The sequence below is a fragment of the Bubalus kerabau genome, chromosome 3 (genome assembly GCF_029407905.1).
Source record: "Bubalus kerabau isolate K-KA32 ecotype Philippines breed swamp buffalo chromosome 3, PCC_UOA_SB_1v2, whole genome shotgun sequence".
Classification (NCBI taxonomy): Eukaryota; Metazoa; Chordata; class Mammalia; order Artiodactyla; family Bovidae; genus Bubalus; species Bubalus kerabau.
Window position 1 is genome coordinate 98,292,019 of NC_073626.1, and position 27,112 is coordinate 98,319,130.

General features: G+C 38.7%; 1 protein-coding gene across 20 annotated transcripts in view; it reads left to right on the forward strand.

Annotated features, from left to right (window-relative positions):
• Positions 1–24,247, forward strand: part of NEB (nebulin) — a 218,335-nt gene extending 194,088 nt beyond the window's left edge. For 3 of the 20 annotated variants that reach the window (XM_055572601.1, XM_055572582.1, XM_055572581.1), the window contains 19 exons: positions 3,001–3,105; positions 3,642–3,746; positions 4,355–4,447; positions 5,400–5,492; positions 7,326–7,418; positions 7,892–7,984; positions 9,028–9,120; positions 10,739–10,831; positions 11,757–11,849; positions 12,373–12,465; positions 13,997–14,089; positions 14,385–14,477; positions 14,797–14,889; positions 15,737–15,844; positions 15,950–16,133; positions 16,289–16,381; positions 17,314–17,460; positions 17,748–17,854; positions 23,490–24,247. In XM_055572601.1, coding sequence (XP_055428576.1) covers positions 3,001–3,105; positions 3,642–3,746; positions 4,355–4,447; positions 5,400–5,492; positions 7,326–7,418; positions 7,892–7,984; positions 9,028–9,120; positions 10,739–10,831; positions 11,757–11,849; positions 12,373–12,465; positions 13,997–14,089; positions 14,385–14,477; positions 14,797–14,889; positions 15,737–15,844; positions 15,950–16,133; positions 16,289–16,381; positions 17,314–17,460; positions 17,748–17,854; positions 23,490–23,663 — 2,046 coding nt within the window. In that variant the 3' untranslated portion in view covers positions 23,664–24,247. The remainder of the gene's footprint in view (positions 1–3,000; positions 3,106–3,641; positions 3,747–4,354; positions 4,448–5,399; positions 5,493–7,325; positions 7,419–7,891; positions 7,985–9,027; positions 9,121–10,738; positions 10,832–11,756; positions 11,850–12,372; positions 12,466–13,996; positions 14,090–14,384; positions 14,478–14,796; positions 14,890–15,736; positions 15,845–15,949; positions 16,134–16,288; positions 16,382–17,313; positions 17,461–17,747; positions 17,855–23,489) is intronic. The other 17 variants (XM_055572583.1, XM_055572584.1, XM_055572586.1 and 14 more) reach the window with 17 other exon arrangements.
• Positions 24,248–27,112: the final 2,865 nt, after the last annotated feature.

Below are 27,112 nucleotides of genomic sequence, written 5' to 3' on the forward strand. Positions count from 1 at the left end.
GTAGGAATTGGCCACCCACTCCAGTATTCTAGGAAATGGCAACCCACTCCAGTGTTCTTGCCTAGAGAATCCTAGGGACGGGGGAGCCTGGTGGGCTGCCATCTATGGGGTCGCACAGAATCGGACACGACTGAGGTGACTTAGCAGCCAGTATTCTTGCCTGGAAGATTCCATGGACAGAGGAGCCTGGCGGACTATAGTCCATGGGTCCGCAAAGAGTTGGACATGAGTGAACACACACATGCATGCATATAATTTTTTAAATTTATTTTTCCAGTTTTATTGACATAAAATTGAATGTATCACCATATAAGTTTAAGGTGTACAGTGTAATGGTTTGTGAAAGTCGTTCAGTCATGTCTGACTCTGCGATCCCATGGACTATCCAGTCCCTGGAATTCTCCAGGCCAGAATACTGGCTGCTGCTGCTGCTAAGTCACTTCAGTCATGTCCAACTCTGTGTGACCCCATAGATGGTGGCCCACCAGGCTCCCCTGTCCCTGGGATTCTCCAGGCAAGAACACTGGAGTGGGTTGCCATTTCCTTCTCCAATGCATGAAAGTGAAAAGTGGAATGGGTGGCTCTTCCCTTCCCCAGGGGATCTTCCCAACCCAGGGATTGAACCCAGGTCTCCAACATTGCAGGCAGATTCTTTACCAGCTGAGCCACCAGGGAAGCTCAAGAATACTGGAGTGGGTAGCTTATCCCTTTGCCAATGAATCTTCCCAACCCAGGAACTGAACCAGGGTCTCCTGCATTACAAGCAGATTCTTTACCAACTGAGCTATTAAGTGTAATGGTTTGGCTTATATTAATTGTGAAGTGATTACCTCAATAAGTTTAATTAGCATCCATCATATAGTAAAAAGAGAAAACAAAAGAAAATTTTTCCTTGAGATGAGAACTCTCAGGACTTAGTCTCTTAACAACTTCCACACACCATGCAGCAGTATTAACTACAGTTGTCATGTTCTTCATTACATCCCTACTACTTTATAACTGCAAGGTTGTCACTTTTTGACCACCTTTCTCCAATTCCACTTCACCCCCAACTCCCACCTCTGGCAACCACAAATCTGATCAGTTTTTCTATGAGTTTGTTTTGATTTTAGATTCCACAGATATGTGAGATCATACACTCACATATTTGTGAGATCAAGTATTTGTCTTTCTCTGACTTATTTCACTTAGTGTCGTGCCCTCCATATCTACCCATTTGTCACAGATGGTGGGATCTTCTGTTTTTATGCCTGAATATTATTCCGTTGTACATATATAGCACAACTTTTTTTAAATTGGAGGGTTAATTGCTTTACAATGTTGCACTGATTTCTACCACACAGCAATGCAAATCAGCCACAATTAAACATATATCTATGTATATATATACACACACACCACATTTTTCACCCATCATTTGTTGATATACGCTTAGGTTGTTTCCATGTCTCGACTATTATAAATAATGATGTTATGAACATCAAAGTGCAGGTATCTTTTCAAATTAGTGCTTTTATATCCTTCAGATATATTCTCAGAAGTGGAATTGCTGGATCCTGTGGTAGTTGTGTTTTTAATTTTTTGTGGATCCTCTATACTATTTTCCAAAGAGGCAAAACCAGTTTACAATCCCAGTGGGGCACTGTTCTCCACACCCTCACCAGCATTTATTTGTTATCGCTTGTCTTTCTGATGATGGCCATTCACACAGGCATGAGTTACCACCCATAGTTAAAAAATCAGTCTCTTAAAATGTGGATGTAAAATTTGCAAATCTGGAAGAAAGAAAGTTGATCACCCACATCTGATTATCAGTTTCTTTAACAAGATTGAGATTATGTCAACACTAACCATACAATCTAACCCTGATTCTTCCCGATGGATAACTCTCTCTCTCCCTACAGAGAGAGAAAGAAAAGTATGATGTCCTTCTTACTCCTGGATATATATCCTCATTTGTTTTCATCTTCACTACTGATCAGGAACCTGCAATTTACTTGAGTAGCCCCAAATTAAAGTTTTTTGCTTGTCTCCTAATCATTGAGTTAGAAAGCAATAGTTGCTTGAGTAGGCTATACTTCATAACACCTGGGAATGTAGCTTTCCTGGCCCCATCCTGGAAGTTCTTGTTGGACCTGCCTGCTGGCTCACCCCTGTAGCCAGGAGCCCAACCATACCTGCTCACAGCTCAGTGACAATATCTTTGTCACCAACCAAGGACTGGCATTCAAGAGGCCTTGGTGATGGCTCTCAACTCTGCTACTTTTCTCCATTTTGCCTGTTGAACAGTCTGGCTCCATCCAGTTCACTACAAGCATCCCTTTGTCGCTGCCAGGAACCTCAGGGGCTGTCACCTCCCTCATATGCCCACTTGGCCAGTTTAGCCATTGACAATTTTGTTGTTCAGCTGCTCAGTTGTGTCCAACTCTTTGCATACTGGACTGCAGCATGCCAGGCTTCCCTGTCCTTCACAAACACCCAGAGCTTGCTTGAACTCATGTCCATTGAGTTGGTGATGCCATTCAACAATCTCATCCTCTGTCATCCCCTTCTCCTTCTTCCTCCTGCCTTCAATCTTTCCCAGCATCAGGGTCTTTTCCAATGAGTCAGCTCTTTGTATCAGGTGGCCACAAGTATTGGAGCTTCAGCCTCAGCATCAGTCCCTCCAATGAATGAATATTCAGGATTGATTTCCTTTAGGATTGACTGGGTTGATCTTACAGTCCAAGGGACTCTCAAGTCTTCTCCAACACCACAGTTCTTCTCCAACACCAAAATGACAATGGGTCATGACAATGGATCTTGGGCTCAGTTCCCCTGGAAAGAAGAGGCCTGGTGCTCACTGATCCAAGGGCTCTGCTTTACAACTCCCTAACATCCTTAAACAGTCAAAAAGAAAAAAAGACTTTCCCTCTGCTGAGCAGGAAGGGCCATTTTAGGTCCCATTGGCCTATATCCCTGTGTTCTTCACCGTCCTTATTTCTTGGAATCTGTTTCCAGAAAAAGTACAAGGAAGATGCAGAGAAGTGCATGTCATATTATGAGACCGTTTTGGACACCCCAGAGATGCAGAGGGTCCGGGAGAACCAAAAGAACTTCAGCCTTGTGAGTTTTTATTGATTCTAAGGCACAGCTCACTGGGACATGGGTTGAGGCTGGGAAAGAAGGATGCCTCTGGGCACACATGCTTGGGTATCCAGCCTGCAGCTGCCCTCAGCACCTCCCACCCCTGCCCAGGAGATGTGTGTTCCAGTTTCCTCTGGGCTCACCTTTTAGCTCAGTCCCAAATCATCTCACACTTTGTTAGTGACTTCTTGTCGTTAAATATGAACTGACACCATCTTTTCCAGGTGGTGACATCTTTTTCAAAGTTAATTCTAGGCAAGAGATAAAAAACAAAAAACAAAACTACTTTTAGGGTTTTAAAGTTTAGTTTCTCTCCAAAATTCTTACTGAATTTCTCATTGGCTATCTATGATTATTGTGGCAGATACATTTAAAAAAAAAAAATATATATATATATAAGGTTTTAACTTCCCTTACACAATATAGGACAATTAAAAATATACAAAACAATGTTGAAATCTTAACAAGATGTTTCCTCTCTTTTCATAACAAGATTTTTACTCTTTTTTTCATAGCTCCAATACCAGTATGACCTTAAAAACAGTAAAGGAAAAATTACAGTTGTTCAAGACACGCCAGAAATACTGCGTGTTAAAGAAAATCAAAAGAATTTCAGCTCGGTATATTTACTATTTATTTTCCATTTAATGCTAACCTAATAATTTCACTCTCTTCTTTAAAAATATACTAGCCTCACGCTGATTCAGACAATTAACATCTAACCTCCCCAGTTAATGCTAGCAGTTCTTTGTTAAAATTGCCCATAATTTGCTCTAAAACCACCACTCCAGAGACCATTAGAAATAACATGTCTGCTAACAAAGGAGCTTTTAATCCCAAGGGCAGTAACACGTGTTGTCTTGCTCCAAGAAGACAGATTTCTTTTCGACACTGATTTATTATCCCTCCCCAAAATAACTGACTTTATATTTATTTAATGGATCTTGTGTTTCACACTGGAGTGTCTTTTAATCAACATTTTCTGGTTTTTCTCATTATGTATTAATACAGTATGATAATCTTAAAAGAAATCTCCAGGTCTGAAAAGTGACACGTGTTGTTACGTGTTTGAGTTACTGGGGCTGACGCAGAAGACACTCCAGCGCTTGCCTAAGAACATTCTCTAGTGTCCTCTGTTTTCACAGAAGCCATGTTTCCTACTCTTTCTCCAGGAACGGTTGTGTTGTCCTTTCTTCTGTGTAACACTGTCCTAATTCTGAATACCCAGGTTTTATATAAAGAGGATGTCTCACCAGGAACAGCAATTGGAAAGACACCTGAGATGATGAGAGTGAAGCAAACCCAGGACCACATTAGCTCGGTAAAGACACCCACTGGGGACTCATTTCCAGTATCTTCTGCCTCCCTTTGATCATCCACACTGATGGCTGAGCTGCACTCAAAGCTTTTGTCACCAAAATAAGAGGGACATCCTATAATGCAGTGTTGAGGCAGTTTTCATGCCGTCTTGTTAGACGTGAAAAATGGAGGGCCCTGTGTCAAAATGAACCAGAGTTGGACAGTAGTTTAGTAAAAAAAAAAAAAAAAAAGATTTTTATTCAGGACAATTGTAATATAGAAGAAAATAGATCTCCGTATAGAACTGAGCTCAGTTCTGAATACACGGGAAAGTAGGGTTTTATGATGGATGGATGGACAGGGTGGGATGGGGGAGAATGGGAAGGTGGAGAAAAGATCCATGGATAGAAAATTACTCAGAAGAAACAGGGAGGTAAAGGGGGGATTATGGCTAAAATGGCAGATCAAGGTAGTCAGACTTCGCCTTGGGGCTGGGGGGTAAGGAATATTGAGAAGGATAAGATATCCAGGGTGGGAGATTTGGCTAAACTGACTTAGCAGGATTCTTGCTAAAACTGGGTGGTACAAAGATGTCCAAAGGTTAAGGCCTAGTTTGGAAGAAGATTCAGAGGAGCCTGACTCAAATTTGGTCAAGAGACTCCTTGTCACTTGTGAGTCAGAGAATGGCCCTTCCTGGGTGTCTGTGTATGAGTGTATCTGCCCTGGGCACAGGAACCATGGCATAAGACATGGGAGACCTCAGGGAAGAGAAGGGGCTTCAGTCGAAGTGTGGACCCCACCCCTAAAGAAATCAGAGAGAACCCATGTGTCCTTGTCCTGGTTCTCCTCTGACCCAGTATCAGAATGTGGCCCCATTCCCACTAAGTATGGAGGTTGTGCTATTTAAACCATGACTTTGCACTGTGGGGCGACTAACCAAACACATGCTCATGTTTCAATTTTTATACCTGCAGGTGAAGTATAAGGAGGTGATTGGACAAGGAACGCCCATCCCAGACCTGCCTGAAGTGAAGCGCGTCAAGCAGACACAGAAGCACATCAGCTCGGTAATGGCCCCTCCCCGTGCTGGTCCCTTCCTGCATCACCCTTTCCTCCTCCTACCCGCTTGGACAACCCTCCCTGCCCTGTGACAGGCAGTGCAGTTTGCAAAATGAAGATAAGGAAATTCTGTCTTTACATAATCAGGGAGCAGAAGGGACTTGGCTTCATGTTTAATCATCATATGTGCAGTTCCTTAAAATGTGCTGACAGTAGAGTAAGGTTACTGAGATGAGCGTGTTAATTACACATACATATAAACATAAAGTATAAAACAAAGCTGTGTACATGCATGTACCTCAGGATATTCTCCCCTATCCGGGAGACCCTGGGTAGACTTGTGAGGTCTACATAGCCTTCTCCCCTCGCCCTGTGTGTTCTGAAGGTGCTGGCTGTCACCTTACCCACCAAGGTGTATCTTAAGCCTGTTCTCTAAACAGGAATTTCAGGCTCTTGTGTACAGTGTCTGTGTATATGTTGGGAGACCCACCACACTTGAGACAGCAGGTTTAGCACACATTTCTCCTGCCCTCTGTCCAGCTAGTCCTGCCTCCGCCCACACCCTATCCCCCAACGCCAGTCACCACTCTTTCCCATCCACAAGCAGTTTCTAAGCAGTTGCTGGCTACTAGCCAAAGATTGTGTGAAGTTTGGGAAATAGTTTGTAGCCAATAAAAGGCAAGGATCTTGACCTGAGATTTTCTTGGCCACTGGAGGAAATTCAATCCCATTGAATTTCCATTAGAGAACACTGGCTGTTTGTCTTGCAAGTTGTCTGTATCCTTTAGACCTCATTCCCTTTGCATTCTCTGCTTCTACCCTGGCTCCCATGGTTACAAGCTGCATTTAGAACTGCACATCCACTCAACCAGGAAAGCCAGCCAGCATCACCTTGGCCACTCTGATCCCAATTTCTCTGGTTTTGTTTTGTTCCGTGGTCCATGATCAGTTCCATTGCCTTGCCCAGTAAAGAAATACAACTTTGTTCGAAGATGGTAGATTGTTAAAGATCTTGAATAGTTTCCTAGCAAAATAGAGACATTAGCACTAGTGGCAGTGATTTTAGGAATTAACTTGTGACACAAACCCCCAGATTTTCCATGTTGCTCCCCAGCCTATGCTCTAGTACAACACAGAATCCATCCACGTAATGCCTTCCTTCCTTTAGGCGGACGATTGTTAACACTGGGAGTGAGGGTAGAATGAGGATGCCAAAAGGCTCTGGAAGTTCCTCACTTGTTTCTTTAGCACAGTCCTTTGGACTTCTCCCTGTTCAAAAACACTAATTTACATGATTCAGCACTGAGTAAAAATTTCAGACAAAGTTGCTCTTCCTGCAAAAATAAACTATTCAAGTCTCCTTACATTAAGGGGTACCTAAGACTAAAGACCAGTTAGGAATTTTCTGAAGAAAATACAAAATTCTCAAAAACCCTGAAAGAAGAGTACACATGATTAGAAAAATGTAAACCAAGCCACCTATTTATAACCTACTGCAGACCTACTATATTCAAGGGACTAATACTAGATGTTATGAAATGGTTAATGTTTTTTTCAATGTTGAATGTATTAGCACTATTTAATGCATTTTAGGAATGTAATGGTACTAAATGTTGACTAAAGAAAAGTGCCACAATTTAGTACAGTCTTCAAGGTAGTAAAGTTGCTACCTTTGAAGAGAGAAAATAAATATCTGTGGCATTTTTTTCCTTATTCCTAAATGTCATGTTTGAAAGCTAGATTCTTTCTGTGAGTTTCTACCAAATAGCTGGCACATAGGTGTAAATCCAAAGGATTTGTGGTCATTTCACTTTTTTAGATGTTCTCATTATCTTCTACAGGTTATGTACAAAGAGAACCTGGGAACAGGCATCCCAACCCCTGTCACTCCAGAGATTGAGAGAGTCAAACGCAATCAAGAGAACTTTAGCTCGGTATTTACAAATAAGAATTAAGAAACTTGACTTCCCATTTAAAAAAATTACTAGAATAATCCATCATTCTTTTAAAAAATAACATCTTAACAGTTTTGTGTGTGGTGTGTGTGTTACCACCTGACCAAGACCATCTAGTCTTACAAAAAATGACTCACTTTTCTGATGGTATTTTAACCCTTTTGGTGACTGATCAGTGTGACCACTTAGATCTGAAATACTGTAAATAGAATTAATGCAAGATTTCTCATCATTACATTCATATCCTATAACTCAGTGCTTTCTGTTGTACTTTTTCATTCCCAGAATTAGAATTTATCCTTAAAACATGAAGTAACAAGTAAAAGTATTATTCTTACTAAATATAACTCACTAAAACTCCCTCCTCACACACCCCTGCCCCCAGTTTTCTTTCTTCCTTGATCTTTGTGCCTGTTTTGAATGTCTTTTGGGTACTTTTTTGTATCTCACAGGTTTTGTACAAAGAAAATTTGGGGAAAGGAACCCCAACACCTATCACTCCAGAGATGGAGAGAGTCAAACGCAATCAAGAGAACTTTAGCTCGGTATTTCTTAGGGGGAAAATATAAAATCCCTTAATTTTTATTTAAAATAATATTTTTAACACATTACCAATATATAATTTTCTTCTTATAAAAATACTAAATTCATAGAATGAAAATGACACCAAATGTTACCTCAGTTTTCAACCCAAATCTAATTTAGTATTGTAGTTCTGGTGTGAAATTTTAACTGTTTTTCCTAAAACATAGCTATTGATCACATTCCTTAAAAACCTAAAATACTTAGTGTTTCCTTCCTCAATTCCTTGAATAACAGTACATGTTTCTAACTGTTGTGGCACAAATCAAAAGTAAAATCTAACACGCCTTCAAAAGGACAATGTTAACTAGAATTCTATTTGTATTTATTATGGCTCTGTTTGATGTATTCTGTGTTTGCAGCATTTCTTAAAAGAATGTGATTCTTGAACATTTTCATTCCAAAGACAACTTAGCAATTCACAATGACTCAGAAATACAAGTTTACTTGGCTCAGCTATTTTTTGTGTATCACAAGAGATATAAATGGGTTTCTTTGGAATAGTTTCAGGGTCATTGAAAGCTAATATTTATTTAGCTTTTAATACTTATTTTATTCCCCAAACCCCTTTCTTTTTGGTCTCTTGAGAATTACCAACAGCTCATTATGCATATGAATTTCAGTTAACTTGAGCACTATTTGGTAAATCCTAATCCTGCCTTTGAGAAAAGGCCTATATATGTATGGGGATTGGCCAAAAAGTTCATTTAGGTTTTTTGGTAATATCTTACAGAAAATCTCAATGAAATTTTTGGCAAATCCAGTAAATGACTCCTGCCTGTAATCTGTGGGTATTAATGCCACTTTTTTGTATGAGACAGACCTCATACTGTTTGTGATGAAATGTCCAAAGGTAATCTATACTTGTTCTATTTCTTAAATTTATTTAGGCCTATTTCATGTCATTAGGAAAACAAGCAAAAATATTTTTAGAGCCTACCTTAAAAGCTAAGTCTACCTAAACAATGGATCCAGGCTGATTTGATTGTTGGTTTTATACACACAGATTCTGTACAAAGAGAACTTGAGCAAGGGGACTCCCCTCCCTGTCACCCCTGAGATGGAGCGGGTCAAGCGCAACCAGGAGAACTTTAGCTCGGTATTTGGGAGACAGCTCCTTTAACTTCGTATTAAAAAATAATAATACCTTTCTATCAAAATTCCTTTTAGTCCCTATAAAATAATCAATTTAACAAATCCTTTAAAAAAAAAAAATCAACTGAATTCTTCCTTTTTCCAGATCTCTTACTCACCATTTGATTCTAACATTTTATCCTTCCTGTAACAGTCCTTTATAACTTTTCACAGGTTCCTTTCCATGTTTTATAGGACTTTTGAAGTTAATTGATATCCAAAACCCCCAAATACTACATAGCTTTTATTTACTTAGAACTATTTTTATTTGATGTGGCTGGGTTAGCATTGTAAGAAAAGACACAGGACTTGAGGCCCCATGTAGAAATAATGGCCCTTGCTGAGGACAGGGATTACCTTAACAGAGATCCTACCTTCTAAACAGTGGCACCAAGAGAGAAAACTGCTCAGAATCAGAACCCAAAGGAATCTTGATACATGTTCCAAACAAGACATTCCATCAATAGAAAGCCAGATCTTCTGATTTTTAAAAAAATATTTGAATTAGATGAGTTTATGTTTTTCTTAATACTTTTGTTGAAAACTATAATACTCAATAGTCTGTGAAACTTTTATATACGGATCTTAGATTCACTTATGCCTGAGATGGAGAATCCAATGTCATTAGGAAAATTTAGCTAGATTCTTTTTTTGGGGGGGAAGGAGTAGAGCAGTAGGGAGAATTTTCAGCCAAAATGTTGAAGTGTTCATTGAAATAATTATGTGAAGGAATCAAACTTCCAGATAATATCAGTAACTTTCTTTGGTCCCACTGTCTTTTTGTGTTTTGTTTTTGTTTGTAATTACTATTCACTAACAATCTTTTGATTTTATTGAATTTTACAGTATAAATTGATATTTTTGGAATGTTATATTTACTGTTTTCCCTATAGGTTTGTTATTATTATTCCTACTTTTGGAAAGGTTTACATTAATTTTCAAAGTTATTTAAAAATTATTTTCATCTATATTAGAGTAAGTATATTATTGTTTATATCTATTTGAGATATTAGTGATCCTGATGATCCTGGACAATTTCTTCCTTTAAGTAACCATTTGTGTTAATTTTTACATAGGTTGCCTTTAGGCAAAATTGTCCAGTAGTGCAGAGAACCTTTAAAGATTCTGTATTTAGACTCAACCATTTGTATAACTTGAATTTACACAACAAAGATCTATTTCCTATATTGCATAGATTTGACTTTAGGTTTAAAATAGTTATTCTGTAAAATGAATATTCTGTGTAGGGAAAATGAATATTTGCCCTCCAATTAAAAAATAACCTTTCTATGGTACACTAAGTATTTTAGTACTTTTATCAAATAATTTTTCTTAGATTTTAACAGAGAAAATCAACATTTAACGTGAGTTAGCATCAAAGTTGAATATCAAATACACTGGCCCTTTAGCCAAGGAAATGTGGAACATGTTCTCATCCAGACCTGTACTAGAAAAGACAGGTTGACTTGGTGAATTTGTCTTTCCTGTGTGATGTCTGTGTTTCATAGGCTCCCTAAATGATAGCTGAAAGGGCTGTTTTGACTGCTCTTGTTCTTTTCTGGATGCTTTCTTATGTTGTACAGGTGTTATACAAAGAAAACATCGGGAAAGGGATTCCAATTCCCATCACTCCAGAGATGGAGAGAGTCAAACACAATCAAGAAAACTTTAGTTCGGTATTTAAAAAACAAACAAACAAAAAACCCTTTAACTAATTTAAAATCCTTTTAAAAAAAGATTAATGGCTATACCTTAAAACCTAATCAACTTATTCCAGTAAAAACTTTGACATGTCTTGTTCCCAACTTAATGCTGCCATTTCCTGTGAAATCAGTTTCCCCAGTTTGGTTAAACATTAATATCACTTTAAAAATGTTCAATATTACTTTCCAACCTTTAAAAACATAACATACCCAGTCTCTCAGTCCCCACATTTATCCTGCTTTGGCAACTCTGAATGTAGAGTTTACAAAAATTTGTTCTGTAGATAAATATAAACTGTTGTCCTTATTTCCTATTCTAACTTTTTTGATCTCTACTGGTATTTGTATAGATATTTTCAAGTTCTTTTAGCATTTTGTTACTGTTCTCCATTTGCCTCAAGTATAATTCCTCCCAATATTTCACCCAAACTAAAAATATGACTTCTTTTGAAAGTCAACAAAAGAAGATCTGTGTGTATGTACCTTCAAATATGCAATGTTTATAAAATCTAAATATCCTTATGTGGTTGATTAATATTTCCAAAACAAAATAACTTCCTTCATTCTCCTCCTGTCTCTGCCCTTTCTGTTTTCTCCCATTCTCATAACAAGCTCGGGGGTGCAGCTCATGGTTCCTTTCTATGGTGCTCTCCTTTGCTCAGCATTGCAGAGATTAGTTCAGCAACAAAACTTTCAAGCTTTTGCTGCTCCTTCCTGCATTCCCTTGCTTTTAAGGATGTCTTTAGGCTCCTACAGGATGGACCTAGAAGCTTCTGGTATTTTCCTTCCTCTAACTCATTCTCTTCCTCTCTGCCCTGCTACTCGCTCACCACTGCTCTGCAAGAAGGGGAGAGTGGTTGACTGCTCTTTTTGTTCTGGATACTTTCTTATCACACAGGTGCTATACAAAGAAAACCTGGGCACAGGAATCCCAGTCTCCACCACTCCAGAAATGCAGAGAGTCAAACTCAATCAAGAGAATCTTAGCTCGGTATTTTGGAAAGAAAGGGAAAAGATGATGTCATTTAACCTCATAAAGAAATTGATACTTAACATTTTTTCTTCTTTAAAACCTACTTCCCTTCCTTTGCTTCTAATATACCTCGCTTAGCAAAAGGACGTTTCTCATTTCTGTGGTACTACTATGGATCCTTTTTCTAATTCTGATTTCTATTCCATCTGGCATTTAAAAATTTTTTTAAAACCTCTTTTCTTTTAGTTTGCTTGGATAACAACAAAACCACATTCTAACAGTCTCAAATCCTCATGTGATTATTTGGGAAGGTAATTCCACAGCTTTTCCCCAGCAGCTAAAGACCCTAGATAAAGTCAGTCTCCTTATCCCAAGAATGGCTATCGTTAAAGTTTTTGGTGGCATCTTCTCAGCATATAACTCCTGCCTCCTTGGATTATTGTGTCGTTTGATAACAAGGAAGTTGAACTCACCCTTAAAGTCTCACAACAAATGAAATGTTACTTACGGTTGTTTTTCTGGATGCTTTCTCATCACACAGGTGTTATACAAAGAAAACATGGGCAAGGGAACCCCTTTACCTGTCACTCCAGAGATGGAGAGAATCAAACACAATCAAGAAAATATTAGCTCGGTACTTGCGGCAAGACAAAAAAAAAAAAAAAACCAAAAACCTACTTCTTTAATAATTTAAAATAATACATATTAATCCTACTTTTTAAAGATAACTGAAATTTTGTGAATTTCTTAATCACATTTATCCTTCTTCCTTCTTTAGGGCTACTCCTGGACTTAACCTCAGAATAACAAGGTTGCTTTAATCCATTATTTTAAAGTTCTAATATCAGGAAGTAACAGATTTTCCAATAAGTCATCCTTTGCTCCTCTCTCCCCAAACTTAACTCTCTATCCATTATCCCCTAAGGTCTCTTTGTTTTATGTATTTGTGAAAAGTGGGGAGTGGAGTAGTAGGTGTGACAGGATTCTTTCTGGAACATCAGAATTGCGATTTTATTTGTTTGGGTTTTTTTTTTTTTGCAGCTGACTTTAGGTTATAATTTATCCCGTCAGATTTGGACAAAGAGACCTTGGGAAAAATAACCCCTACCCTCTCCTTCAGGCATAATGACATAAATTAAGATCCAGTAGTGGTTTTGCCAAATCACTGTCCATTTACTTTAAAAGGAGTGTCATTTGAACTATTTTTTGTTTTACCAATTTTAGTTCTTTCTGTTCTTTTGTCTATCATGGTCTTTAAATGCTTATTTTAGTAAGCCACTTTTTGTAAGCCTGTGTTCTGTGATGTAAAGAGATTGCTGTGGGTTGGGGTTTGTGTGGGGACATTACCTTACATACTAGAGAGGTTCCTCCAATACTGGAACATGGGACTACTGAGACTTTAGTGTGCTTCAGGGTCACTGGGACCCCAAGTCTCAGTCTCTTATTCTGTAGATCTGGCATGGGACCAGACATTTTGCAATTCCAGCAAAGTCTCAGGTGATGTTAACCTTGTTGTCCAGGGACCTCAACTTTGAGAATCAGTTCTTTGATAGAATTTTTCCTCTTGAATGCCATAGCTCGAATCTTCTGTGACATCAAGAATGACACGTGACAGGGAGGCTGGGAATTTTTCACAACCCATTACTGTTGTTTCCTATTGACTAACCCTATTAGTGATGTAATTCCTGAAGACATTTTTACTTACTGATAAGTATGATGATGTTCTGAATTAAAGCAAGAGGTAGAACACAGATACATTTCCCTGATGTGTGTGGCAAAAGGGTCCAGTCTCCCATTCTGATTTAGGGAGCAGCCTCCACCTTCTGTGCTATTCATGTGCCTGCTCCTAAGTATTCAAGCACCTTCTCCTATGCGTGACATGCATAGGTTAGTGGTAGAGTAAAGGTGGTCTCCCATCTGGGCCCTGGAACTAGGCACGAAAAACTATAGTTCTGTCTTTTAGGCCACAAGGATTTCAGGACAGGGTTCTGCTCTGGAAGTGTGCTGTAACTATTATCAGCTTGCTTTGGAAACATGTTTCTTTCCATCTAATCTTACTGCCCAAATAGTTTAGCAACGTGAGCCTCCTAACAAATGATCTGTTCTGTTTAATCTTTTGTAACTGTCATTCTTTTTTTCTTTTTGGATCCACTGGACTCACATAGGTTTTGTACAAAGAAAATGTGGGCAAAGGCACCCCAACCCCTGTCACTCCAGAGATGCAGAGAGTCAAACGCAATCAAGAGAACATTAGCTCGGTATTGTCTTGAGAAACAAAAATGCTTTTAATTCTGCAAAGTAACCCCTGCCGTTTGACCTGCTCCTAACTCCATCCCAGGTTAAAAAGAAAAAAATGCCAGTTTTTTTAGAATCTCCCCTAAACGACATACTACATTGACTGTTGCCATTAACTGTTTTTTTAAAGCTTTTTCTTGAGTTGTTCTCACTAATAGTAGTAGATAAAGCCTGGGTTTTCTCCCCCAAATCGCATTACATTGAATAGCCTGACTACCACCTCCCAGTGACTTTCGGGTCCAACTTTGTATCTCACAGGTATTATACAAAGAGAACCTGGGGAAAGCCACCCCCACACCCTTTACTCCTGAGATGGAAAGAGTCAAACGCAATCAAGAAAACTTTAGCTCGGTATTTGAGAGAGGGAAAAAGAGATGGTGACACTTTTAACAAGCCTGGCAAACATGGTTATACCACTAATTTACCTCTCAGTTTCCTCCAAAATTTATCTTTTAAAATCCTTCTTTACCCACTTAAAAACCATACCAACCCTGCCAGCTCAAACTGATTTCTTTCTTCACCTTTTGCTTTATACCATAACATTTTAATGGCTTCTCTTCGTGAGGTGTTATAGAGTGTGACATAATTGAGCCATAACAACAGCTAGATGGTGGTTTTCAGAATTGGGTTTCTGCTCTCTGATATTTGGATGCTCTCTTGGCTCCTCTAGGTGTTGTACAAAGAGAATATGAGAAAAGCAACTCCGACACCGGTCACTCCAGAGATGGAGAGAGCTAAGCGCAACCAAGAAAACATTAGCTCGGTATTCTCCAGGACTAAAAAGGAGTAGTGCAACAACTTAGAAAATAACAATTTAACATCATCAAGTGTCTTTCTCATTCAACTGAAAAACACACTAAAACGAAAAGAGAATCGCAACATCTTGAAAATAACATTTTAACACCATAAAAATGTGCATTTTTTTATCCCACTGAAAATTCACACTAAAATTAACACAACTATGCTTTTAAATCCCAAATGATTGTACTAAGACATAACAAGTTAATTGCCAATGTTTTCCCTTTTACTCTGAGGTAGTCTTACATAACTGACTGTAACATATTGACTTCCTAACATTCTCAATCTTAAGCAATTCTTTAAGATGCTTTATGAAACAGGTAATACTATGAAATGGATGCCTTACTCTGACTTTGATATTTTGGGTTTTTCATGTCTGAGACTTTGATTTCTGTATTAGCACACTGGTTTATAAAATCTGGACATAACCCTTCAAAAAATGATCACTTATTTTAAAGGATAGTTCTTTCAAATATATCACACTTAGTGCCATATACCACCCAGTGTACTGGTGCTACAATTCCCAGCAAATTCAAGAACGATTTTTTTTTCCTTTCCTTTCAAAATTATACTTTGCCCCATCTCCTTTGAAAATGAAAGTTATGTTTTCAGAGTCAAAACAAATCTCATTCAAGCCCTGCCCATCTACCCTCTTGCTAGCAGTTCTGCTGTCACGGGCTTGCTGGGAATTTTTAGGTGACTCATGCTTGCCTCCCCAGCTCCCTTCACTTCCATCTGTTGGAAAGATTTTGAGACTTCAGAATTAGAATGGTACCATAACTTGCCCTCATCCATGGTTTCTCCTCCGTCAGGTGCTTTATTCTGATAGCTTCCGGAAACAAATACAAGGCAAAGCTGCCTATGTCTTGGACACGCCAGAGATGAGACGGGTGAGAGAGACCCAGCGCCACATCTCAACGGTGAGTCAGGAATTCCTCAGATGGGGTGGGCAGCCTGTTGGAACAAGTCAAAAAGTAAATGATTACACCATCCTGTTTTCACCAAATGAATTCATGAAATTTCAGGTGAAGTATCATGAAGACTTTGAGAAACACAAGGGTTGCTTCACACCGGTGGTGACAGACCCCATCACTGAGAGAGTGAAGAAGAACACACAGGACTTCAGTGACATTTGCTACCGGGGTATTCAGAGGAAAGTGGTAGAAATGGAACAGAAACGGAATGACCAGGATCAGGAAACCATTACAGGTCACTGGGATCGGGGCGGGGGCGGGGGGGCCGGGGGGGGGGGGGTGGAAGCAGCTTTAAATTATTCAATCTGCCTGTGGTTGTTTAGGTTCATGTTTCAGTCTCCAGATTATCAGAGTGAGAACACCTGTGCTGACCCTTAATCTCACTTTCAGGTTTACGCGTCTGGCGTACCAATCCTGGCTCAGTTTTTGACTATGATCCAGCAGAAGACAATATTCAGTCCCGAAGCTTACACATGATTAATGGTATGTGATGCTGCAAAAGGCTTACAACATAAACACCATGATTTAGTGGGCTAGCGCCAGGGGCGTTTAGGCTCAAAGTTCGTCTCCTCCAGGGCTTTCAATTTCCTGAGTTGCTCATTCAGCATAAACACATCTCCTTGACTAGTGGGCCAAGCTCACTTTCTAGACAAGTTCAAATTAGGAAAAGATTGTTTCACTGCCTCAAGGTAAGTCCCCTTCGGTCCCCATTGTAATTTTTTTTCCTTAAGAAAAACAGGTAGTAAATTTTTCTGTTGGAGAAATAATAACAATAAAATACGTAAATAAAGGGAAAAAATGGGGTTGACTTCTAGCAACTTTCTGAATTCCCTTATGTCAAGGAAGATAGTCATTCAACAAGAGGCCACATGCCTTCATACCCTTTATTCATGTTAAAAGTAAAATAATATGTAGTGCCTATAAATCTCAAAGAATTTATACTCTAGTCTGATGAAGAGAGACCAGTAAATCAGTAGTTATACCCTGACATGAACAGTTTTAAAGGTCTTCAAACAGATTGTGGAAACAGAGAGAGCATCTAAATAAATTTGGAAATCAGGGGACTTTCTGGAGAAGTTGAAAGGTGGAATTTGAATATGAACATTACTACCTGTTCATTTTGGTGAGCCAGGAAAATGAGCAGGCTAGAGGGAAGAAATAGTGGTCAAGGACAGACTCAGAGATTGGAAGCCTGGCTATACCACTGAATGGTTAGGGGGCCTTGGGTGATTAAACTCTCAACTGGAAAATGAGGACCACCTTGTATTATAGAGTTTTGAGGGTTTAATCCATGGAAATCTACGAAAAACTGTTTGATAATGAACAAAAACCAACTGAGATTCAATTACCATTAGGGATTACTCCTAGGAAAATTACATTTCTGCCCACTCTCTGATGGATCTTGCCTCCTTCAGCACAAGCTCAGCGCCGGAGCCGGGAGCAGTCTCGATCAGCCAGTGGGCTGAGCATCAGTGGTGGTGAGGAGAAGTCTGAGCATTCAGAAGCTGCCCACCTCTCTACCTACAGTGATGGGGGCGTCTTCTTCTCTGCAGCCTCAACAGGTACAAGTGGATGGCCTTGACCTCGATAGCCATGGGAGCCAGTTCACTGGATGTTACTGTAAGAGATGCTTTGAGTAGAAACAGAAAAAAATCTGGACCTTTTCTTCTAATGAGTCTAAAATTGTGGAGAGGTACATGCAGTTAGCTATTTAATTTTCATTCCTCCTTTCTTGGAAATCATTCTTTTTAAATTAGGGGGGAAAGACACTGCTGCTCAGTTGCTAAACACAGAGTAAATGATATCTAGTCACGTTTTCTCCTAATGCTATTTTCCCCTTTCCTTTCAGGTTACAAACATGCAAGAACCACAGAGCTCCCACAGCAACGATCATCTTCGGTTGCTACCCAGCAGACAACGGTATCCTCCATCCCATCCCATCCATCCACTGCTGGAGTAAGTAACTCAAGTCCTCCTCCTTTTTTGATATGTGAAATAATGGTTACAGGTGTGCTGATCTTTTTTTTAAACCCAAACTTCTATTTTGTATAATGTTAACAGTAATAAATTGGAGAAGACAATGGCACCCCACTCCAGTACTCTTGCCTGGAAAATCCCATGGATGGAGGAGCCTGGTAGGCTGCAGTCCATGGGGTCGCTGAGGGTCGGACACGACTAAGTGACTTCACTTTTCACTTTCATGCATTGGAGAAGGAAATGGCAACCCACTCCAGTGTTCTTGCCTGGAGAATCCCAGGGAAGGGGGAGCCTGATGGGCTGCCATCTATGGGGTCGCACAGTCAGACACAACTGAAGTGACTTAGCAGCAACAGTAATAAATATCAGAGAAACTTCATTAACAACTCTCATAACTAAAGAGCATTATTCAGTGATTTAAAACAAACACATGGATACACACAAAACACACAGAAAAACTAAAGCAAAATAATCATTGTGGGCTCATTAGACCCACCCACCATCTTAAAGCAAAGCATCTGTTGTTTGGAATCATTCTTCCATAGTATATGTGTGTGCAGATGTCACATGTAATCTAGTTATACCTTATATGTACAAGTGAAAGTGAAGTTGCTCAGTCGTGTCCGACTCTTAGCGACCCCATGGACTACAGCCCACCAGGCCTTCTGTCCATGGGATTTTCCAGGCAAGAGTACTGGAGTGGGGTGCCATTGCCTTCTCCATTAACAGCGGCAAGGCATATTATATTTACTTGGAGCTGGTATACTTGGTGACAGCCTTAGTGCCCTGGGACATGGCGTGCTTGGCCAGCTCCCCAGGTAGCAGCAAGCGCACGGCAGTCTGGATCTCCCTGGATGTGATAGTCGAGCGCTTGTTATAATGCGCCAGGCGTGATGCCTCGCCAGCGATGCACTCGAAAATGTCGTTGACGAAGGAGTTCATGATTCCCATGGCCTTATGTACTATATGTACATGTGTACATATGTACATGTCCTATAGTACAAGAGATAAGTCAAATCATGCTCACCAATTCACCAGACTATCTTAAAACTCAGTTTAAAACCCTGGATCTCTTGGGACTTCCCTGCTGGTCCAGTGGTTAACTCTCTCAGCTCCCAAAGCAGGGGGCCCAGGTTCGATCCCTGGTCAGGGAACTAGATCCCACATGCTGCTACTAAGACCTGGTGCAACCAAGTAAATGAATAAATATTTTTAAAAAACCCTGGATCTCATTTCATAATATTAAAACATAATAACATAATTCTTTTATGATTGAAATGAACAATATCTGTATGAAGAAAACCTTTACTAAAGGACATAAAGATTGGTAAGTATTAAAACCTATTATAGTTCAGGAAAGGAATCTTGCAGTCATTTCTCCAGAAATCAATCCATAAATTCAAGGCAATTCCAATCAAATCCTAGTACAATAATTATAAAAATTTTATACATTAATCCTAAAATTTATTTGAAAGAGTAAAGATGTAAGATCAAGCAAATTTTGAAAATGACAATAGGAAAGGACTTAACCATAAGAGTAAAATACACTAGAAAGCTATTATAATTAAATATGAATTTAGCATGAGAATAGATTTTAAAACAAGTCCAAAAACAGACCCGAAAAGAGTTACAAATAAGCAGAGGAAAAAAAACAAAATTGTAAAATACTACAGAAAAAGACTATTTTTACAATACTGGAGATGGGAACATCTTCCTTGGCAACTTCAAAAACCTAGGAATGTAAAGGAAGACTGTAACAAAAAGAAATGTGAAACTGGGAGAAATTATACATAACAAAAGATTAATATCTAAAACCGCATAAAGTATCCAAAATTCATTGAGGTCATTATTCCCCTTCCCTTCAAAATGAGGCCTGGAAGAATATGACTAAACCATCTACAATAAAAGAAATACAAATGGCCAAGAAAAAGAGGTTCACCATGACTACTAGCCAGAAATATACAAATTATAACAAAGTATTCTATTATAGTAGCAAACTTTTAAGAAAACTTAAAAGGCATGTTAACTTTGACCTAATACTTAAGACACCTGAAGACAAACACTATGGGGTTAGTGGACGAATATAGAGTGATGGTTAACTATCTAGAAATACAGAAACAGCTAAATAACTTGTTATTATTAAAATATGGATTTCTCTTCAGAATAAATCTATATACAGACAGACCTCCAAGCTATATCAAATAGAAAGAACCAAGTATTGTTTATAGTATTCCACTTATGGGGCGGGGGGGCTATCCTTGAATGTGAATGTGTGTTTCAAAATGCTAGGGAAAAATATGTAGGTTTCATGCCAAATAACTAACCAATGGCTGCTCCTATGAAGAAAATTTGGGCACTTTCAAATTTTATTTGTATTCAAGGTTGAGTTGTCTCTAGAACAGCAGATCTCTAGCATTCATTCATCTTGCTTAACTAGAATTTTTGCTGTTGATTAGCAACACTCCATTTTCCTTTCTCACCATACTGTATTTTTTGTTTTCACCACTGTTTAGATTAGCTTTCCAGAAAATTTTATTCCTGGTATGCTCCTAAATTCTCAAAGTGAGAGAAACATGCATTATTGCTGATTTTTCAAATTCTTTTTCTCTAATAAAACATTCAGTTCACTTGCTCAGTCGTGTCCGACTCTTTGCGACCCCATGTATCACAGCACGCCAGGCCTCCCTGTCCATCACCAACTCCTGGAGTTCACTCAAACTCACATCCATCAAGTTGGTGATGCCATCCAGCCCATCTCATCCTGTCATCCCCTTCCCCTCCTGCCCCCAATCCCTCCCAGCATCAGAGTCTTTTCCAATGAGTCAACTCTTCACATGAGGTGGCCAAAGTACTGGAGTTTCAGCTTTAGCATCATTCCTTCCAATGAACACCCAGGACTGATTTCCTTCAGAATGGACTGGTTGGATCTCCTTGCAGTCCAAGGGACTCTCAAGTCTTCTCCAACATCACAGTTTCAAAAGCATCAATTCTTCGGCACTCAGCCTTCTTCACAGTCCAACTCTCACATCCATACATGACCACAGGAAAAACCATAGCCTTGACTAGACGGACCTTTGTTGGCAAAGTAATGTCTCTGCTTTTGAACATGCTATCTAGGTTGGTCATAACTTTCCAAGGAGTAAGCGTCTTTTAATTTCATGGCTGCAATCATCATCTGCAGTGATTTTGGAGCCCCCCAAAAATAAAGTATGACACTGTTTCCCCATCTATTTGCCATGAAGTGACGGGACCAGATGCCATGATCTTAGTTTTCTGAATGTTGAGCTTTAAGCCAACTTTTTCACTCTCCTCTTTCACTTTCATCAAGAGGCTCTTTAGTTCTTCACTTTCTGCCATAAGGGTGGTGTCATCTGCATATCTGAGGTTATTGATATTTCTCCCGGCAATCCTGATTCCAGCTTGTGCTTACTCCAGCCCAGCATTTCTCATGATGTACTCTGCGTAGAAGTTAAATAAGTAGGGTGACAATATACAGCCTTGACGTACTCCTTTTCCTATTTGGAACCAGTCTGTTCCATGTCCAGTTCTAACTGTTGCTTCCTGACCTGCATATAGGTTTCTCAAGACGCAGGTCAGGTGGTCTGCTATTCCCATCTTTCAGACTTTTCCACAGTAGAGATGGGAATACCAGGCCACCTGATCTGCCTCTTGAGAAATTTGTATGCAGGTCAGGAAGCAACAGTTAGAACTGGACATGGAACAACAGACTGGTTCCAAATAGGAAAAGGAGGACATCAAGGCTGTATATTGTCACCATTTATTTAACTTATATGCAGAGTACATCATGAGAAATGCTGGACTGGAAGAAACACAAGCTGGAATCAAGATTGCCAGGAGAAGTATCAATAACCTCAGATATGCAGATGACACCACCCTTATGGCACAAAGTGAAGAGGAACTCAAAAGCCTCTTGATGAAAGTGAGAGTGAAAAAGTTGACTTAAAGCTCAACATTCAGAAAATGAAGATCATGGCATCTGGTCCCACCACTTCATGGGAAGTAGATGGGGAAACAGTGGAAACAGTGGCTAACTTTATTTTTCTGGGCTCCAAAATCACTACAGATGGTGACTGGAGCCATGAAATTAAAAGACGCTTACTCCTTGGAAGGAAAGTTATGAGCAACCTAGACAGCATATTCAAAAGCAGAGACATTACTTTACCAACAAAGGATCGTCTAGTCAAGTATATGGTTTTTCCTGTGGTCATGTATGGATGTGAGAGTTGGACTGTGAAGCAGGCCGAGTGCCGAAGAATTGATGCTTTTGAACTGTGGTGCTGGAGAAGACTCTTGAGAGTCCCTTGGACTGCAAGGAGATCCAACCAGTCCATTCTGAAGGAGATCAGCCCTGGGATTTCTTTGGAAGGAATGATGCTGAAGCTGAAACTCCAGTACTTTGGCCACCTCATGTGAGGAGTTGACTCATTGGAAAAGACTCTGATGCTGGGGGGGGATTGGGGGCAGGAGAAGGGGACAACAGAGGATGAGATGGCTGGATGGCATCACTGACTTGATGGACGTGAGTCTGAGTAAACTCTGGGAGTTGGTGATGGACAGGGAGGCCTGGCGTGCAGCGATTCATGGGGTCTCGAACAGTCAGACTGGGCGACTGATCTGATCTGATAACCACTAATGTAATTTCTACGTGTTTGCCTATTTAGGACATTTCATATAAATGAAATCATGTAATATGTGGCCTGCTGTGACTGGCTTTATGTTTGATTTATCCAGTATCATTTATCAGTACTAATTCCTTTATATTAGCAAATATTACTACATTGTATGAAAATGTTTCCTTCATCAGTTGGTGGGCATTTGGGCTGTTTCCAGTTTTTAGCTATTATGAATAAGGGTATACAAGTTATTGTGTGGACATACGTTCATTTCTCTTGGGTATATACCTAGGAGTACAATTGCTAGGTCACATGGGAGCTATCTAAAATAGAAGAAATTTCCAAAACTGTTTTCCACAGTGTCTGCACCATTTTCCATTTCTATCAGCAGTTTATAAAAGCTTTCAATTTTCCCACATCCTCCCCAATACCTTTTTTCAATTATCATTCCAGTGTGTAGTGGTATTGCATTGTAGCTTTACATTTTCCTGGTGACTAATAACGCAGAGTATTTTCATGTGCATGTTAGCTCTTGGTTTATCTCTCGTCAACAATTCAGATCCTCAGCAAAGGATCTGAATAGATGTGTGTGTATGTAGTCAGTCAGTCATGTCTGACTCTGTGACCCCCATGGACTGTAGCCCACCAGGTTCCTCTGTCCATGGAATTCTCTAGGCAATACTGGAATGGGTTCCCATTTCTTTCTTCAGGGGACCTTCCTGATCCGGGGATAGAACCTGAATCTCCTGCATTGACAGGCAGATTCTTTACCATCTGAGTCATCAGATAAGATAGACTGTAATCCTTATTAGATATATGATTTGCAAATATGTTCTCCTAGTTTGTCTTTTAGTTTTGGTGGTAGTTGCACATTCTGTTTCACGCAACTTAAATTTCTGGTGTCATAAGAGACTTTAAAATTAGCTGTTTAGGTTAATTGTTGCAAATCTAACATTTCCCTTTTTTGTCCTTACCCACAGAAAATCTTCCGTGCCATGTATGACTATATGGCTGCTGATGCAGATGAGGTATCCTTCAAAGATGGAGATGCCATTGTCAATGTTCAAGCTATTGATGAAGGTTGGATGTATGGCACTGTGCAGAGGACTGGCAGGACTGGCATGCTCCCAGCCAACTACGTTGAAGCTATTTAGACACTTCAAAGCATCAATCCTGTCTACATGACCTACAAATCTTGTTAGTATTTCAGTTTAGACTCTCCACTATTCTCCGAGTTCTCAAACTGCCTAATAGTTTTTGTTATGATTTACGGTTGTACCATCCCTTAATTTGTTTCTACACATACCTAAGTAATTCACCAGTGTATTAGTACAATTAATTTATCCAATTATTAAACTAGACTTACCTCTATTTTCTGGACTTGCACATAAAACCTGAGACAACATTAAACCCATAGGTTTTTTTTTTATAATTAAAATATTTTCTTTTGGGTTTTAAATGATTTCAGCAGACATTTTTAGAAGTTTCTGCATTATTATTGCTGTATCAACCCAGAGTCTTTCTCCATTACTATGTTTAACAGTATTTCTTTTCTAAATCAAGAATTCTAAACATGTTAAACAGTTTTTAAAAATGGCAGATACTCACCTTTTCCTTGCTTATTGACTGCTGATACTTTTATTTCTAATCCAGTTCTGAAGTTATGAAGCTGATAAGTCAATATAAACTGGTGTTACACTAGTGTCTAATAAAATCTATAATTCTGCAACAAACACCACTGATGGAATGAGCATTACTTTTTAATAGTTTTAAGATCTACAAATAAAAACTTCAACAAAGCAAATCTATGCTAGACTTCACCACAAAAACTAAACTTAAAAATGCACAAGACACAACTCTGAATATCAACTCTATTTCAATTAAAAAATATGAACAAATGTTGGACTGTGTTCAGCAAGCTTTCCTTATGGCTTGGCTTATAAAGTTTTAGAAATAGCTGTGGGATCCAATCTTCAAGGGATCTTCCTCATCTGGATCCAGTAGGCTGGCAGTTTGTGTCAAAGGCATTAAATGGGCAATAATGGCTTGTTGCTTCAGTGTACAGAGTATCTTTACTAAAAAGCAAAAGATCTGTCACGTTATTTTATTGCTGTAGTAATAATGTTCTCCGTAAGCTTCTTAATTTGTGTCTGGAGACACAGAGCAAAGAGCACATGTAAAAATGAAGGCAGAGACTGGGGTGATGGAAAGCCAAAAATTGCTAGCAAACCACAAGAAGCTAAAGGAGAGGCATGGAATAGCCTTCCTCACAGCCTTTAGAAGGAACCAACCCTTGCTGAATCTTATCTCAGACTTCTAGCCTACAGAACCAAGACAATAAATTTCTATTATTTAAGCCTTTCAGTTTTTGATTTTTACAGAAGCCATAGTAAACTAATGACAGTAATCTTACACTTTTCTTAAAAGTATGAATTTACAGTCTTCTAAGCAAAATAAAGGCAAAAATAAACAAATGGGACCTAATCAAACTTTAAGCTTTCACACATCAAAGGAAAACCATCACATAATGAAAAGACAACCTCACAATGGGAGAAATATATTTGGAAACGATGTCACCTATGAGGGCTTAAGTTCCAAAATATACCAACAGTTCATGCAACTCAATATCAAAAAAACCAAACCACCCAATCAAAAAACTGGCATAAGATCTGGACAGACATTTCTCTAAAGACAACATGTGGCCAACAGGCACATGAAAAGATGCTCAAAATTACTAAGTATTAGAGAAATGCCAAATCAAACCTACAATCAGGTAGTGTGTAAATTATATATATATATATATAAATCACACACAATATTACTCAGCCATAATAAAGAATGTAACATTGTCATTTGAAACAACATGGATGGACCTAGGAAATATCAAAGTCAGTCAAATATCGTCTTGCATGCAGAATCTATAAAATACAAATTAATTTCTATAAAAACAGACTCATAGGCATAGAAAACAAACTTATGGTTACCAAAGAGGGAAAGGAGGAAGGGGGATAAACTTTAAGTATAGGACTAACGGATAAACACTACTATAAGACAGATAACAGGTAAGCAACAAAGATTTACTGTGTAACACAGGGAACAATATTCAGTATTTTCTAATAACCTATAATGGAAATAATCTGAAATAAAATATATAAATATAAAACTGAATCACCTTGCTGTATACCTGAAATTAGCACAATATTATAAACAAACTATTTTTCAATTTTTTTAAAAGTATGATATTTAGAAGTGTGTGGAACCCTTGAAACTATGAATAAAACAGAGAGATCCTCTCTGGTTAAAAACAGGCCATAAAAGAGGGCAAGAATATGAACGGTTCATATCATCGTGGAGGAATACAATACTCATTTTTGGCTGGTGTCTGAACCATTTAATTAATTTCAGGAGGTCTCATTGAAACAAAAAAAAAATTAAAAACTCAAACACCAAAGAAAAACAAGTACCAGAATTTACTTTTTTCTTTTTAAATTTTATTTCAGATTAAAGTGCATTTCTTTAAAAATGTTTCAATATCCAGTTTCGATTGGCAAAGTGGTAACAGTCAACTCTCAATAGATCATGAAAGTTTTACTGTGGATCAGACACAGAATTCTCTCCTTCAACCAGTCAAAATGAACCTGAAAATACAACTTTAGTCTAGGTGCACCTGCTTCAAACATTGTATAAACATTAAACAAAACTGACTGTACCCTTATTTCCCATCTGCTAGTATAGGTAATCAAGGAATGAACACATACTTCTGTGAAGTTTCAACTTAAATCATTCGACTTATCAAATATAAATACTTTTTGAATGTAAAACTAAGCTCTCTTAGATTTATCAAGTGATGAAAACAAAAATATTATAGGGCTAATAAATGACTGATTTGGCTTCTCTCAGTCCTCTTCTAAGTGCATATTAGTCAAGTCTATCCACAAGAGGTAGTGTTTAAGATTGAAAGTAACTGATTACTCACCAACACAGAAAGCAAACTCCCAACCCCTCTCCCAAATTTGTTTTACAGGTGTGATTTAACCAATTAGTGCCAGATGCCTTTCTTTCACATATCACGTACCTTAATATCCATGGCAAATACATAATAATGTTTTAAGAATTTAAGGAGAAAAAGGTATACCTAAAAAATACTAGTTAAGCAACAGTAAGACATAAATGAAATCAGGGGAACTCATTTTATAAAATAAAATCTAAATAATGGATATAGAAATTAAATTAAAAAACCCTATTCTGCCAGCCAGAAGTAACCAAACTGACAACATGCTATATATGAACAAAACAACTGCATATGTCAAGGACTGGCACAATTTAAGGGTCAGCGAGTAGTAAATATGTAATTATGTTCATTATTACAGGCCACCCAGTCTTCAGACTACTCAATTCTGCCACGATAGCAGGAAAGCAGCCAAACATGTAAATAAGCACCGCTGTGTCCCAGAAAAACCTGATTTACCAACAAAACAATTTTATGCATTGTCAGAAAATATTTTCTTTCCAACCATTAGAAAACATAAAATTCATTCTCAGTTCCTTAAATGTAAAAAGAAGTGGCAGGCTATGGTTTGTCAATCCCTCCCTGCTCTTTAAA